The following is a 17,468-nucleotide window of genomic DNA, read 5'->3' on the forward strand; positions in this document are numbered from 1 at the left end:
CAGTGGCACGCTCACGGCCACCCCAGTGTCAACCTGCTGGGCTCTGGTGATCCTTCAGCCTCAGCCTTCCAAGTAGCCGGAACTACAGGTGTGTGCTACCATGTCCAGCTAATTTTTTTGATTTATTGTAGAGACGAGTCTCGTCAAGTTGCCCGGGCTGGTCTAGATAACCTGCGGGCTCAAGCAATCCACAAACCTCGGCCTCCCAAAGTGCTGAGATTACAAGCTAAGCCACAGAGCCCAGCCTGAAGCTTAGTTTTAATAGTCCAAATTCAAAAACTTGTATTGAATTTCTAGACGTATTCCTCATGTGTTTAAATACAGTCAATATAACATTGCTATATTAAGTAATTTAGAACAAATACAGCAAGATACAGCTTGCCCTGTGAAGACCTGCAATTAGCCTAAGCAGCACCACTAAGGATTACTAGAAGTCTTTTTTTTTAAAAGTTAGAGGCTCTTTCTGTGTGCACTTATTGTTTTTTCATGTAAATAATGAAGTATTTTACATCTCATCCTGCTTTGTTTGTAAGCTTAAAAGGAATTCATTTAAATTTTTTCTATAGGTTTTGAAAATATCCTTTATGTTAAGGCATAAAAATGATTGAACTTTATCAAATTCCTTTTCTGAAACTGAGATAATCATGATTTTTCTCACTTAGGATGTTAAAAAATATTTAGATTATCTGTAGGCAAACCATCCTTGCATTCCTGGGATAAGCGCCACTTGATCACAATGCATAATTTTAAAAAATTCACAAGCTTTTTATCTACTATTTTAGAGTGACAATTTTAATGGTCAATATTTATTACATTTAGCATGTGCTAGGGTACTATTCTATGCTCTCTTTATATGCATTCTCTTTTTTTTTTTTGACTTGGAGTCTCACTCAGTCGCCCAGACTGGAGTGCAGTGGCCGTTCCCGGCCATCGCAGCCTTGCCTGCTGGGCTCCAGTGATCCTTCCGCCTCAGCCTTCCAAGTAGCCAGAATTACAGGCATGCACTACCACGCCCGGCTGATTTTTTGATTTATTGTAGAGATGAGGTCTCGCTCCCCAGCCGGGTCTCAAACCCGCGGGCTCAGGCAATCCACTCACCTCAGCCTCCCAAAGGCGCGGGATTACAGGCTGAGCCACTGAGCCCGGCTGCATGCATTCTCTTTATAATAATTTAATGCAGTATAAACCATTTTTCATATTTTATAGATGAACGAACTGAGATACACAGAAGTCACAAAGTTAGTTACTAGTAGAGCCAACACTCATATTCAATCTGTCTGAAAACTGCATTGTATAACTCCTGGGTCACCATTCAACATATTGTGCAATGTGGTGAGCCTAATGCTGACACCACACCCTGCTCTCTTAATCAATCACTACAGTCTGAAGAAAATTAAAATGAGTATATACCCTTTGTGTAGCTCTAAGCTAAATACTATATACTTTGCAGAACAGTCATGATATACAGAATTACGCAAGCTGTGTTGTATATCCTGGGGACCAAATTGATCTTTGAATGTTAAAAAGATCCAAGTGGCTACATACTAAATGTGTGTGTGTGTGTGTGTGTGTGTGTGTGTGTGTGTGTGTGTGTGTGTGTGTCTTCCAACCTCAGCTGTAAATATCTATGACATGAATGGAGATACCTTCAAGCAGCTGCTAATAAGCCAACAAGAGGCATATGGGATATGCATCATGGGGCTGAGGAGTGGGTAGGAAAAAGTGAGTGGAAAGGAAAAAGGTAGACTCTGGTGGTTTAAGTAAAGAGTTTCAAGAGCCTGTTAATATCTCTTGAGAGCAGTGATGATATAAAGATTAACTAGGAAACAGATCAAAAATTGAGTTTCTACACTGCAGAAGAATGGAAGCAGGTAATATGCTAGGTTCATTTGCATTCAAATATATATAGTAGGCATAAATAACTTATTCTATACACATCTAGCTGAGTTAGTATTCAAAGACCATAAACACCTACCTAAGGAGACCATTTTCAGCAATGGTTAAAAGCAATCTCTAGACATTAAAGTCTGTGCAAACTGTATATAACCTTTGAGCAGAAATGGTTTCATAACTACTTTTTGCCCCACCAGTCTTCTTTTCAAAATCAAGATATTTTGACACCAAGACTAGCCAGAGCTACCCCTTTTACCAGTGTAATTAAGCTTTCACCATGATGTTCCCTTAAGGTCATCACTAAACTTAGTGATAAACAAAGGCATTACTATTAAAAGGCTAATTATGGCCAGGTGAAGTGGCTCAAGCCTGTAATCCCAGTACTTTAGGAGTCTGAGGTGAGAGGACTGTCTGAGTCCAAGCGTTCAAGACCAGCCTGGGCAAGTTGGTGAGACCTTTTCTCTACAATAAATCACAAAAACAATTAGCCGGACATAGTGTGTGTTCCAGCTACTTGGGAGGCTGAGGCGGCAGGATCGCCTGAACCCAGTAGGTCGACGCTGGGGTGGCTGTGTGTGTGCCACTGCACTCCAGCCTGGGCGATGGAGTGAGACACAACTCAAAAAAAAAAAAAAAAGCCAATTAGGCCAATTCATGTAAAAATATATTAGAAAAAATTTTATTAAGTATCTAAACCTACTTAACTAGATAAATAAAAGTGGAGCTTTAGATTTTCCTTTCCTCCCCTTTTGGTTTTAGAAACTAATATGATATTTGCTATTTTTATTTATTTTTTAAAATTTTACTTTAAAGATGTGGGGTACAATTCAGGATTAGATACACAAGTGGTCATCATACTATTTCATTGAAAGCTCTAGGTTTTTACAACTAACAGATTTTTGAAATTTCAGTAGAAAAAGGACTCAATTGCCAGGAATGCTAAAAGCAGTGCACAGTGACTTTGTTGCAATAACATTTTGGAGTTGTTCTATCTAAACAACAGGCAGGAAACTCCTCAAGAAGTCTTGTTCTCTAGGCTGCTATTTAAGCAACTCTTTGACCTAGAGGATTAACTAGCTGGTAACCATTAACAATAGTTAAAAATCTTCTAGAGATGGAAGGGTGGCACCAGTGTCTGATGTTCACTTTTCATTATTGGTTACCTTTACCCAGGCAAGATTTACTAGCCTAATGAAGTCAGTTAAAGAGGAAAACTATTTTGCTACTTCCAAGGACACATTTACCATGAAGTATTGACACATTAGTTTAATGTTCCTGATGCTAGAGAATAAATGGAACATAATAGATCTTGTTAGTTCCTTCTACAATACAGAACATTCCTCTAGGTTAAGACTTGCTGCATTCCTCTAAGGGTGTTAGGACCTCATATTACATTACAGTTCAAAAATAAATGCAACAAAAAGATGTAAACATGGGGGGGGCAGGTATTTAAAATACAAGCATACGTCTTTACTAGGCTGAGCTGGTTTTAGACTACACACTTTACCTCATTGCCCTTTTGCCTACAAAAACAAAAACTCTGAAGTCACACTAGAGAGGTAACTCCAAGGGGAAGACAGGGTACTGACCAGATGTCTGGCTAGCACTCTGTCATTTGGTACCATCAATTAGATTATCTAAATAGCCAATTCAAAAGAAACGAAAATCCAGGAAAATTAGTTGACAGGTTATCCTACTCAAGCCTTATCTGTTCTGTATTAGTTTGTTGTTCCTGAGAAAAGTATATCCCTTACTCACTCTTCACATCATTAAGCTGTTTTGTTCAAAGGAAATTAGGAAAGTGACTTACTTCACTGGCTGCAAGTAATGTTCATCAGTGCGAATCTGGCAATCTGTTTTCATACTTCTACTCTAACAACATGCACATCTGATTCTGTGTTAATGGCAAGAGTGCAATAGCAATTGCTTCACAGTCTTGGTTAAAATAAGAGATACCAGGTATTTTGGCTCAGTACTTGGAAAGGACATCTTGATATACATGTACTAGGTTATGGCATTGAGAGCAAAGCTCTACCTATAGTAACCTTCTCGTATACATCAATAAACTAAAAAAAACAAAGCTAGGGGTCATTTATTAGCAAAGGGGCTACAAAAATTTAAACTTTCTCCTTTGGCACTGGGAATGAGGATATTTTATTTAGTTTGACAAATATTTAACATCTTACTTAGGACCATGACATTAAAAAAACAACCCCTACAGATAATATCTTTGTTTAAAAATTCTCAATACACTACTCTACTGGAAGGGAAGTCTTGCCCAAACAAATGGTTACCAGATACAGATTCTCTCCCCTTCTTTTTACCTGTTTATGAGGACCCCTGAGTATGTGTGCCTTAGCGCCTTCACAAGCCGTCCTCATTGCTTCCAGTGATGGTGTGCCCAACAGATCCGTGATCAAATCCAACTACAAGGAAACATAAACACAGAGATAGCAAGCTCATGGAAATAGCCTTCCATTACTCTCAAATCACAGCTTTGGAGATGAGGACCAAATTTGAGAAGAAACCTTAAGACAAACTCTAGATTAACTGACAGAAACCCCTACTTCCACTTTCTGGCCTTTTAGAAAAGAACAAACCAACAAGATTTAGAAATTCCTTATCTTAATCCTTTAAGTAAATAAATTCCTATTTATCATTTAAACATTTCTATTTATTAGAAATCCATATGATAAAAATATTTTAAAAATTTTTTCGGCGAGCATGACATTCAAAAGGTTGGATCAGCTGAGTCTGCATCGGTCCCATTTTCTTGATACTATAGCATCTATGATCCTTGCAGAGTTGACCTGCTCTTTTGTTGATGAATAAGGACTGCTTTATTTAAGCAGTTAATGAATGGATTCTGATGATTCAAAAGGATTCAGGCTCATCAAGGAGCTAATCCACAAACAGCTGTGAGTTAATAAATACTCAAAACATTCACACCTGAAATGAAAGCTAAGCTCTCACTGTTTGGAACAGTACACATCCTTTACATTCCAGTCATGCTAGAAATCTCTCACACTGGCAGAAAACTATGATACCACATAAGACCACATTTAGCTAGCTGGGCATAATAAAAGAGGCCAATAAAGCACTCTTTTTGCAAACAAGTATTTGTAGGTATCAAACTACCTTACCAATTTTCTGCAGTGTTACAATTGTTCTAACTTCATAACCTTATCAGCAACAACATTTCATTTGGATCCCTCCAGAATGAGAAATTCTTACCTAGAGAACACTTCTTTTCCTGGTTCTGGGGTTGCCAAATATAAAGCACTATTTTCTGTACTTATCTAAACCATGGGGTAGCCATCAGCATCACCGCCCTACAGATTAATGGAGATACTTGAGAAGCTTGCTTTCCACAGAAGTAAAAATCTCTATAGAAGGCTTTTTGGGGAAAATGTGTAGATGATACTTTTGGACCTAACAACCACACTAAAGGTAGAAGGAAATGACTAGCTCAGGAAAACAAATGGAAATATTCAGAAAGTTGTTTAAAACGGATCACCTCCATAGACGAGAAACACTTTTATGAAGTCTGCTGGTACTAGGGTAATAATTCCTCAAAGATACAGGAAAAATACAACAGAAAATAATTACTTCCATTTAGAAGTTAGAGTCTTTTCCTACTTTAGATCTCGATTTCTCATCCCAAAACACACTGACAATTAGATATATATGAGTTTTCCTCCCTTAGTAGCTATGTCAGTCTGGCAAACTCAAGATCTACGTATTTCTCTAGAAAAAGAGATATCTGAACCCCATTCCAGTTGCTTGTTTTCCTTTACATATTCTTTTCAGCAAAACTCGAGATTCTTGTTCAATATATAGAATTTGACTATCTCATTATTTTTTACTTAACTTTTTCAGCATGCAATCAACACAGTAGTCACATTCATCTTATGACAGCTTCTCATGTTCCATCACAATAGAAAATAAAGTCTGTTGAACTTTATTTTCTAAAAAAATTGAACAGTAAAGTGGATATTGTCAATGGTACCCAACATCAGATTACATATTATATATAACTAATAATTTTTAAAATCACTAGCATCAATTTTTAAGATGTAAACTTTAAAAAATGGAGTTTGAAAGTACAACAAGTAAATTTAAATGTTGGTCATAGATACATAGTTGCTAACATATTGGTTAACAATTCTTTGTAGAAAGAGCATAAAAGAATTCCATCTCTGGTCAAGTGCATGAATTATTTACATAGAGACACAGCAGTCAGTGTGGTTTTTTAAAAATCAATCAGATCTTAACACTCCTTTAATCAAAACCTTCATGCAGGCCAGGTGCAGTGGCTCATGCCTGTAATCCCAGCACTCTGGAAAGCCAAGGCAAAAGGACTGCCTGATACCAGAAGTTAGAGACCAGCCTGGGCAACATGGTGAGGCTTCGTCTCTACAACAAATAAATTTTTAAAAAAATTAGCTGGGCATTGTGGCATGTGCCTGTAGTCCCAGTTACTTGGAAGGCTGAGGTGGAAGGAACGCCTGAGCCCAGCAGGTCAAGGGTATGGTGGCAGTGATCATGCCACTGCACTGCTGGCTGGGCAACAAGAGTGAGAGTGAGACTACCTCAAAAAACAAACAAACAAACAAACAAAAAAACCCCCGAACAAACCCCAAACAACCTTCATATAGTTTTCCATGAACACTTAGAATCAAATCCCAAGTCCTTATGAGGTCACCATAGCCAGGTTCCATCTCTTTTTGCCCTCATCTCCTACAGGCTCTTCCATCACACACCACCCCTCCAACATTCCATGCTTGCACCTGCCTTAGGGGCTTTACTATGCTGGTAGTCTCTCTTCCTGGAACACTTCACTGGCATCTTGTTCTCTCATTTCACATGGGTGGAGTGTTATCCTCTCAGAATCCTTTAGCACTGCTCTACTCCCCCATCATTCTCTATCCCTAACTAACTAAACTCGGTTAATTTTTCATCATGGAATTTGTCATTACTTGGGATTATATTTATTTGTATACTTATTCTGCCTCATGTGAAAGTTTCACAAAGGCAGGAATAACTGTTTTATTTACTGCTGTATCCCTAGCACCCTGGCACACCACTACTATCATAACTGCATGATTTACTGAGTGTTTACTATGTGCCAGGTCCAGTTTCTAACTTTACTACTTCATTTAATCTGTACAACAATCCTCAGAACAGTTTTAGAGACCAAAAAAAAAAGGAACAGAGAGGTTAACTAATATGCCCAAGATTTAAGAGTAAGTGGCAGGGCTAGGATTTGAACCCACTAATCTGATTCCACAGCCTGAATGTTTTATTACATTATTTTCATGAAAATATTATTGTTAAAATGTATTGAGTAAAAAATACTTAGTAATTATTCCAAGAAAATGTATGTATCAATGAATTAGTCTTAAAGACAATTAAAGTAACATGAATGGCTTTTTAAAGCTAAATTCTAATCATCTTCTGATGTTCTCTGCCATATTTAAATATTTTAGGCTACTAAAGGCTGAAATTTTTCTAAGTGCTCAGTTTAAAAAAATCAGCACAATAAAATTTATATTCTAAGTACAAAGTGTAAGTACATTAGATCACCAAATACATTTTTCAAGTCAGAGCCATTCAGTTAGAAGGAACAGAAGCTTTCTAACAACTGAAGATTATACCTATGCAAATTGTTACAGCAGAGTTTGCTGCTATGCATCAGTGCATGTAATAAAGTCAACATTCCCTCTAATAGACTCGTAAGTTAGAAAATGAATCTCTTTGTAATCTTCAACTTTATAACTTTCTGAATTTTAAATGAACCTGAATTTGCTAAAAGTAAATTAGACACTACAATGAATAAGCCTAAAACATGTACAAGATGAGTTCTCCTTTCAAATCTGTAATAAAATTGAAAGCTACTAAAGCCTTAAAGTGAAATCATACCTGCTGAATGGGACTCTGTGCCTGAAACAATATTCTTCGTCCTAGTAGTTCTGCAAAGATACATCCGACAGACCAGATGTCAATAGCATTGCTGTAATGACGGCTGCCCATCAGGATTTCCGGAGCCCGATAATACTGAGTAACAACTTCCTGAGTCATATGACGGGATTCATCTAATTCTTCCACTCTGGCTAATCCAAAATCACAAATCTAAATAGAAAGACAGTCAAAACATTGGCAAGTAGGCAAATACATTTACAAATGGAAAAGTATCCAAAACACTGGTAGACCTCTGAACTTAGAAAAGTTTTTAATGACACGTAGAGTATTTTTGCATCACTATACAATCTGGTCTTATTTGAATGACAGGGAAGAAAAGCTTTAAACTTACATATAAGATGCTATATAAAATGATGTATCTTAAAAATATTCTTCTTATCTTTATCAATAAAAACATGTCTGTTTTCAACTGATAACTAAACCAAAAAACTAGCTTGAATGGATATCTCTAGGTTTAATTTAGAAACAAGGCCAGGTATGGTGGTTCACACTTATAATCCCAGCACTTTGGGAGGTTTAGGTAGGAGGACTGCTTGAGTCCAGGAGTTTGAGACCAGCCTGGGCAGCACAGCAATACCCAGTCTCTACAAATAACAAACAAACAAACAAAAAAACTCATCTATCTATTTTTAAGACTGAAAGATATTATAAAGAGGTGTATCCTGAAGATCTCCTAAGCTGAGACTATGTCCACCACCTTATATGAATCATATATAATAAAATTTCTTTAAAGCTATGGGTTTCAAACTGAGTCCTGTTGAATCCAATTCTGACAAAGTACTTTAGGAGTTCCATAGACACTTCATTTAAACCTCATATATCTATCTACTTAAAATACTAATTCGCACTCAAATGTGTAAATAGTTGAAATGTAGCACACTTGTAAGATACTAATGTTACTGGGTTCATTCACTTCTTCATGACATAAGTATTTAATTGCTGTACCTGTTAAATTTTAGACAGTATGCTAGAATCTGAAGCTACAGTAATAAATAAGACCAGTTGTTTTCTACAAAGATCTAGGAATAAATCTTTTCTTGCTATTTTTGTTTAACTGAAAAGTATGCTGAGGCTGCAAGGTGAGCTGTTAATAAACAGCAGCAGTGCCACCACCGGCAACTACTGCTTATCTCTAGAAATTCAGATTTTCTTTATACTGGTCAATCAAAACACAAAAACTGAGAGCACTAAGGATGAGATCAGATAGTAGTGGCCATCTAAGCTCCAGTGTTCTCACTGATTAACTTTACAAGTCAATATTCTAAATGATGAAGTAACATTTTAAATTTGATTTCTAAGTTGAGGTTCCAAAATAAGATTTTATTTGAAAAAGAGTTTCAGCAGTCTAAAAAAAAAGTTTGAAAATCATCTTTTTTAAAAACAAAATTTACTCCAATTTTTTTTGACAATCCCCTCTTTCTCAGTTAAATCTACTATGTTTGGTCACATCAAAAGAATTAATATGTGTATATCGGAATGAATCAGTATGAAGCCAACAACTTTTTTTTTTTAAACCAGTATCTTTAAAACTTAAGAATGAAGAAAAAATTTCCAGACCACATAGAAAAACCATACAACAAGAGCCTGAGTTCATCAAATCCTCACAGAGGCTACTGTTCAAATACCATTAATATTTTTTAAACTCTATTACTTGGCCATGACTCTTCAGTATTTCTTTTAAAGACAAAGCAAAGCAAAACAAAAGAAAAAAACTTAAAGTCTTTCTTCTGTTTATCTGGAAAAAGTCAACCACATACCCAATAAAAAAATGTCTTCTGTTATAAAGTAAATCCCTTGTTAAAAACATCAGTCCAAGCCAGGTTCGGTGGCTCAGCCTGTAATCCCGTGCCTTGGGAGGCTGAGGTGAGTGGACTGCCTGAGCCCCCGGGTTTGAGACCCGCCTGGGCAACTTGGCGAGACCTCATCTCTACAGTAAATCAAAAATTAGCCGGGGGTGGTATCGCGCGCCTGTAGTTCCTGCTACTTGGAAGGCTGAGGCGGAAGGATCGCTGGAGCCCAGTAGGTCGAGGCTGTGGTGGCCGGGAGAGGCCACTGCACTCCAGTTTGTGTGACAGAGTGAGACTCCAACTCAAAAACAAAAAACAAACACACACACACAAAAAAATCAGTCTGATTTGAAGTCATTTTTAGCAACGTCTCCGGAAGACAATCTGAGCCCACAGTGGGAAGCTTACATGATCAGATAACTAAAAAGAGACTAACAAAATTACCCATCTTGTGCTTAACAGGAAACAAAATATATTCATAATATGGAAGAATACTAATTTTTAAAAAATGTTACACTGTAATTATTTTCAATGAATTTGTATATCTGAGGAGAATTCATGCTTGTAACCTAGAACTCCACTCTGGCTTTTAAAAAATAGACCTAAGATGAGTCAAAGGTGTAGAGCAAATTTCAATTTGTTGTGATTTGTGTGTTGTGTATTCATAAATGGCATTTGCCTTTAGTTGTCCATTCATGTAGTTAGAGGTTAAAATATCATAATAGACAATTTGGAAAATGAACTTCAAGCAGTTAATAGCATCAAACATAACAGGTTCTATACAAAATCCTCTGTGATGTCTTCCAACCAAAAATTGAAATAAGAAGAAACTGGCTTAAATTATCATAAGACTGATTTGGTATGAACAAGATAAAATTTCTAACTGTGAGGTTTTTACACTTTATTTCTTAAAAATTAAAAAATGTTCTCAGGATGGGTTGCAAGTTCTCTTTAAAAAGTGAAAAGGTGCCGGGCTCGGGGGCTACAACCTGTAATCCCATGCCTTGGGAGGCAGAGGTGAGTGGACTGCCTGAGCCCGCGGGTTCGAGACCTGCCTGGGCAACTTGGCGAGACCTCATCTCTACAATAAAATCAAAAATTAGCAGGGCATGGTAGCACGCGCCTGTAGTTCCAGCTACTTGGAAGGCTGAAGCAGAAGGATTGCCGGAGCCCAGCAGATCAAGGCTGCAGTAGCTGGGAGCGGCCACTGCACTCCAGTCTGGGCCACAGAGTGAGACTCCAACTCAAAAAAAAAAAAAAAAAAAGTGAAAAGGTGGCAAAAGGATGAACTCAATGGCGCATAAAAGGAATATTTCCTTTAGTAGATTTTGGGGTCAATTAACTTCTCCTGGAAACAAAATACAAAAACTGACAGCACTTGGGATCAAATCACACAGTAATGACAATTATCAGCTATTTTGGGGGAAAATATGAAAAACAGGTTTTTATCTTTCTAGAGTTAAAATGGCAAGGGTTCTTCAAGGATATAATGAGTAGAGAATTTTCATTCATAAGCAGTATAATCCACCAGATTCTAAAGAGAACAGGCCCACAGTTCAAAGAAGCATTTACAATAAAAAAATGAAATTTACTTATACACTTGGCATTAATACCCAGTTTAACTGCCAGCAATTTAAGTAGTAACGATAGTCTTGATTACTTTGAAAATAGACAACATTTCAGTTAAAATATTTACTATAGACTGAAGCACCACATAATACTGTAGCCACTTATGAATAAGTGGGATTTTTATTTGCTTACACAGAGATCACACACCATTAGGAAAGAAGGCCCTTGTGTCTCATTTCTATGATGAGAAAAAGTATGGTGGCCCTCTCTTTATTCTGGAGTTCTGCCAATAAACATCTGTATTGGAGGTGGGGAAATGCACATTTGTGGATTTTGCTATTTGCAAGTCAGTCTAACAAAAGACCATGGGTGGCAGTACTAGGAAGAGAAATAAAATGGAAATTGATGACTTGAGATTTTGGAACTACTACATATAATTAATTACATAATCAATTCCTTTTCAGAGGAATAATTGAGAATTGAGCTGAGCATGGTGGTTCATGCCTGTAATCCCAGCACTTTGGGAGGCTGAGGCAAGTCAATTGCTTGAGCTCAGGAATTCGAGACCAGCCTGGGTAACACAGCAAGACCCCATCTCTACAAAAAAACTTTAAAACCTTTAGCTGGGTATGGTGGCTCATGCCTTTAGTCCCAGCTACTCAGAAAGCTGAGGCAGGAAGACTGCTTGAATCCAAGAGTTGGGGGCTGCAGTGAGCTATGATCATACCACTGCACTACAGCCTGAGCAACAGAGTGATACATGTCTTCATTAAACAAAGAAAAAAAAAGAGACCGAGAATTGGCACTGCACTCCAGCCTGGGCAAGTGACACCTGTCTCTTTCATTAAAAAAAGAGAATTGGCTACTATATATTGTGAAAATACATTTGACAGATGCATGTAACCCTTTTCTGGCTTACCATTTTCACATTTAAATAGGTTTCTGCTTCCCACTTTGCTTCCTCAAACAGCATATAGAAATGCTAGCTGTGCAAAAATTTACACAGTTTTGCTAGAAGCCATACTTCAGTCTCATATAAATAGATGCTTGTTGGTTTCCTAATGTTTCTTCTGATGTGCACTTCTTTTAATAATGGAACAATCTGAAAAGGAGTCACCTTCTCTATTCTTCTTTCTAGATACACTGTAATTCCAATTTATAAAATATCATGAAAAGGCAAAATATCATGAAAAAATATGAGGCAGGACTACAAATTAGTTACTATGGCCATGACTAGTGATATTGCTAGAGAAAACTGGGTTCTTTAACTTTTGGTAAAATAATGAAAATAAACTTAGCTATTTCTTCCACAAAAATATGTTACTCTTAACCTTGCCTTGACATTCTGATATTTCTCCGATAGTTTAATAAACTGCAAAGATACCTTTAGAACACAGTTGCTGTTCACAAGGAGATTCCCTGGCTTAATGTCTCGATGTAAAATGCCAGCTGAATGGAGATATTTCAAACCTGAAATAACAAACAGATTTAATTGCAGGTATTTAATTCCTTTTACTCAACACATGATTTAGGAAAAACCTTGGAAACAGTAGAGAATTTTAAACTGCTCCCTAAATAACTGCATCACGAACATTATTAAAGCTAGTGCCACATCAAAAACTGTAATTTTGCCTCAGTAAAATAAAATGTCATCAAAGGTTTTCAGTCTAGAAATAATGCCTATAATTCAAACAATTATATAAGTTTAAATATAGAAAAGTATCTCAGGCACTGGAGAAGACTGATCATACTAATATTCCTAGATTGCTGGTCAGTGGTGTTCTGCTACTGAGACTCTGAACCTTGTTCCAACAAAGTAGTTTCCATTAACCAATAAGAAGTCTTTTCTGGAACAGATTTTTCATTGATACGACAAAATTCAGCCCAGGTTTGTCAGTAGTATTCTCTACCTCTAAGAATCAAGAAGGTCGTTAATCACTTTTTAAATACTTTTGACATCTTAAAGACAGGTGGCTTCAGCACTGCTAAGGTTACAGTCTCAAGGTTGAGTCTTTTGAACAAAATATAGCAAATCACATTTTTCACAAATGTAAAAAGAGCCAATACTGTCCCCACTTCCTCCACCATAGAATATCAACAAATCTACAGAAGGTGAATGTTCTAGCTTTAATATTGTTTATGTTTCCATCTTTTTGACTGATGTTTTTCAATCTCTATAAAGAATCTCTTAATTCTATGAATTCTGTGGAGAAAATAAAAAGTATTTTATTAGGTAAGAAAGTTGTTTCGGCTTTAAACAATCCTTCATTTGTAACAGCAAAATTCTGAAAGATACACCTGATGGCCAAAGGAGACGTCAACAATGTTGACCCAAATCCTTTCTCAGTCAAATTCACACTCTTTACTGAAAGTCATTGGTTATTTAGTGGGCTGTTTTTATCGGTCTTCCCCATCTGCTTTGGGTTTAAGGGTCACTCTGCCTCTCTAGAGTTGGATTCAGGCATGCTAGTCAACACTGACAGGCCCACCTACTGGTGGCTTGCAGGATGAATGTCAGCCATAAGGGATATGGTCACTTTTCACTGATGCCACATATACCTACTCTGTTGAGAACTAAAGCTGCTTAGTGAATTTATGACAAACTATTCTGCTAATTTACTTCCTTAGATGAACCCACTCAACTACTTAATGAATTTGACAGGGTCTCTTCTTCAATCACTGAAAGTAAAAATTATTTGGCACGTTTAAAAGTCTCTTAACACTTTATAGAAATGCTAAAATATGCCTTGGTCAAAAGAAAAGACTTCAGGGAAGAAGCCTTGGAAGGTCAGATTAAAGTCCAAATGAGAAGCAAAACACATTTATACTATGACAGTGCTCTTTTCTTCATAAAGAAAATCTTACCTCGCAAAATCTGATAAAGAAAAACTTTGACATGATCTGAGCTGAGTGGTTGAGGAGAGACGATAATTTTATGTAGGTCACTCTGCATCAATTCTGTGACAACATATCTTGAGATTTCAAGTTAAGGAGAGTTCAGATAATTCAGGTCCCAACCCTCTTAAAGTAGTCACTAGATCTAAAGAATAACTTTCATCTCAAAGCTGGAAAAGTTTAGGGAAATAAAGTTTCTAGACATCATGATAGAGGTGAGAATTCCAGTCCTCACAAGATAAAACACTGGTAAATGAAAAGAATTTACATGTTTAAAAGTTAGCAGAAGAGCCAAATAATGTCCTTATCATCAGCATTATAAAAGAGAAAAACAAAAGCAAATAAATAACAGCTAGGTTATGATAAGTATGAAGACCACAAACAGTCTTAAGGTCTACTCAGAAATGTTACCGAAAAGTCCTTTGAATACAAACAAAAGGAGATTGGTACTCTTGTCTTAGGCCAGAATGGTATCAATGGAAAAGATCACAACCTACCTAACAACAGTGGCTTAAGTTACTCCCTAAAATATGGTATTCCTAAAAATGTGTAAAATGGTTAGATCAAATCCAAGTTTCCCTACAATCTTAACAACTTAATTATTTTATTACTTAACTTTGTATATATTTATGAAACCTCTTTGCTAGATTTCAAACTTTGTACTCTGTTGGATCCTCAGGGTTTTGCTCAATCAACACATGGCAGAGGATCAAAGGCTGGAGCCTGAAATGTGGAATTCTGAACTCTAGCAAGGCACACGAATGTTAGAAACATTAGGAATCAAAAGTTTGGGTGAATCTTATGATTTAAATATAACCTTCCTTGAGACAATTTATAATTTAATGTTTTAGCAAAACATTAAGTAGAAAAGGGGACAACTTGGGAGCAGGGAGGAAAACTGATAATGGTAACATTTGAAACAAACAATTGAAAACCCCCTTCTCCTGAGATCCCCCCCCCACGGAAAAGCTTTAAAATACCAAACCATCAACTTTCCTTTTCCCTCACTGGTTGCTATTTTTCAGTCTCCTTTGTTGGTTCTCCTCTCTTTTTCTATCACTTAGTATTGAAATACTCCAAGAATTGGTCCCTAGCCCTTTTTTCTATCCACACTCACTATTTTGAGTACTTGGATCCAGTTCCATGCCATTAAATGACATCCACACGGATGACACCCAAATACATATCTCTCATCAACCTTCTTTCCTTAAACGCAGACTTGTATATCAAATTGCCTACCTAACATGTCCACTGGGTGTTTGACATTTCAAACTAACATATCCAAAACTGTTATTTCTTTTTTTTTTTGAGTTGGAGTATCACTCTGTCACCCAGGCTGAGGTTGGAGTGCAGTGGCACACTTACAGCCACTGCAGCCTTGACCTGCAGGACTCAGATGATCCTTTCGTCTCAGCCTGGTTCCAAGCAGCTGGAACCACAGGTATGCGCCACCACGTCCAGCTAATTTTTTGGTTTATTGTAGAGATGAGGTCTTGCCAAGTTGCCCAGGCTGGTCTCGAACCCATGGGCTCAGGAAATCCTCTCACCTCAACCTCCCAAACTGCTGGAATTATAAGTGTGAGCCACTGCACCCAGCCCCCAAAACTGTGTTTTTAATCTTCCCTCCACCACATTCTAGCTGTAGGCTTTTCCATAGCAAATCTATTTTTCCTTTGAATTGCTCATACCACAAGCCACATCAAGGAGTTACCCTTGATTCCTCTCTTTCTTTCACCACGCCTCCATCAGAAAATCCTGGTGGTCCTACCTTCAAAATTTAGCCAGAATTAGGCCACTTTTTATGTACACTACTAACCACTATCCCAAGACTGCTACATTTTTTTGTGTCGAGGTCTTACTCTGTTGCCCAGGCTGGACTGCAGTGGCATGATCATGGCCCATTGTGAACTTGACCTCCTAGGTTCGGGTGATACTTCTGCCTCCGTCTCCTGAATGGCTGTGGCATCATGCCAGGATGATTTTTTTGATTCTTTTAAATAAAGACGAGGTCTTGTTATGCTGCCTAGACTGGACTCCTGGGTTTAACCAATCCTCCCACCTCAGTCTCTCAAAGTGTTGGGATTAGAGGCGTGAGCCACCATGCCCAGCCCAAGCCTGCTAAATTTCTAAAACACAGCAGCCAGGACAGATTTTTTACTGTTATATTTTTATTTTGTCTATAATTGACATTTGCTTTATTATACACATAATTTTTATGGTTTTTACATTCATAGATATTTTAATCGTGGCTTTATCATCTAGATTTTTTTCCAAAGAAATACATCCTACTTCATAATGAAAGTCAGCAAGAAAATGAAATATGGCACTTAGCATTTCCTTAAAGGAGGTTTTCAGTGACATGTTAGGCTATTCTATAAAACATGAACAGTTAAATTATATTATCAGCTATATTTAGTTTTTCTTTTTTTTTTTTTTTGAGTTGGAGTCTCACTGTGTCGCCCAGATTGGAGTGCAGTGCTGTGGCCACTCCCGGCCTCCGCAGCCTCGATCTGCTGGGCTCCACAATCCTTCCGCCTCAACCTTCCAAGTAGCTGGAACTACAGGCACGCGCTACCATGCCCGGCTAGTTTTTTGATTTATAGTAGAGATGATGTCTCGCCAAATTGCCCAGGCGGGTCTCGAACCCGCGGGCTCAGGCAATCCACTCACCTCAGCTTCCCAAAGGCGCAGGATTACAGGCTGAGCCACCGAGCCCGGCTTATATTTAGTTTTTCTTAAAGTTTTCATTCAATTTTTTCTTATAAAAATTTTCAAACAGAAAATTTGAAAGAATTACAGAGATCAACCACATACATGTACACCACTTAGATTCTAAAATTAACATTTTGCCATATTTGCCTTGTCATACATCTATCCACTACTCTTTCCATCCATCAATTCATCTAACTGGATGCATCTGACAGAATGATCTTTTAGGATGAAGGTCAAATTGTCACTTTTCTGCAAAAGCTTTCCATTTCATTTAAGAGTAAAAGCTCAAGTCCATAAAGTAGCCTTGTAGGGTCATAAGTCATCTGGTTTTCTTATTTTTCTATCCTCTTCCTCTATTACTTTCCTACTGGCTAGTCTCTGAACACACTAGATACACTCCAACCGTAGGCTTTTGTCCTAGATGCTCCCTCTGCGTGGACTGTACTTCCTGACATCTATTTGGTTAGCTCTTTCACCTCCTTTGTGATTTTCTTCAAATTTCATCTTTCAAATGAGGCCAACCTAGACCACTCTAACACTACAGTCATGCACTGCATAATGCTGTTTCAGTCACAGATGGACTGCATGTACAAGTGGGGGAAGGTCCTATAAAACTTTAATGTAATTGAA

The 17,468-nt window shown here is 37.5% G+C and overlaps 1 protein-coding gene across 3 annotated transcripts in view; it reads right to left on the bottom strand.

Moving 5' to 3' along the window:
- The window catches only part of NLK (nemo like kinase), a 165,575-nt gene that overhangs the window by 26,403 nt on the left and 121,704 nt on the right, over positions 1-17,468 (bottom strand). For all 3 annotated transcript variants that reach the window (XR_002482452.1, XM_008066724.2, XM_008066723.2), the window contains exons 4-7: positions 14,097-14,203; positions 12,616-12,701; positions 7,816-8,025; positions 4,218-4,319 (exon numbers count right to left, since the gene is read on the bottom strand). Coding sequence is in view for 2 of the 3 variants with exons in the window: in XM_008066724.2 (XP_008064915.1) it covers positions 4,218-4,319; positions 7,816-8,025; positions 12,616-12,701; positions 14,097-14,203 (505 nt within the window). In the remaining variant the exon portion in view is untranslated. The remainder of the gene's footprint in view (positions 1-4,217; positions 4,320-7,815; positions 8,026-12,615; positions 12,702-14,096; positions 14,204-17,468) is intronic.

The sequence above is a fragment of the Carlito syrichta genome, unplaced genomic scaffold (genome assembly GCF_000164805.1).
Source record: "Carlito syrichta isolate Samal-C Ts95f unplaced genomic scaffold, Tarsius_syrichta-2.0.1 Scaffold309091, whole genome shotgun sequence".
Lineage (NCBI taxonomy): Eukaryota > Metazoa > Chordata > Mammalia > Primates > Tarsiidae > Carlito > Carlito syrichta.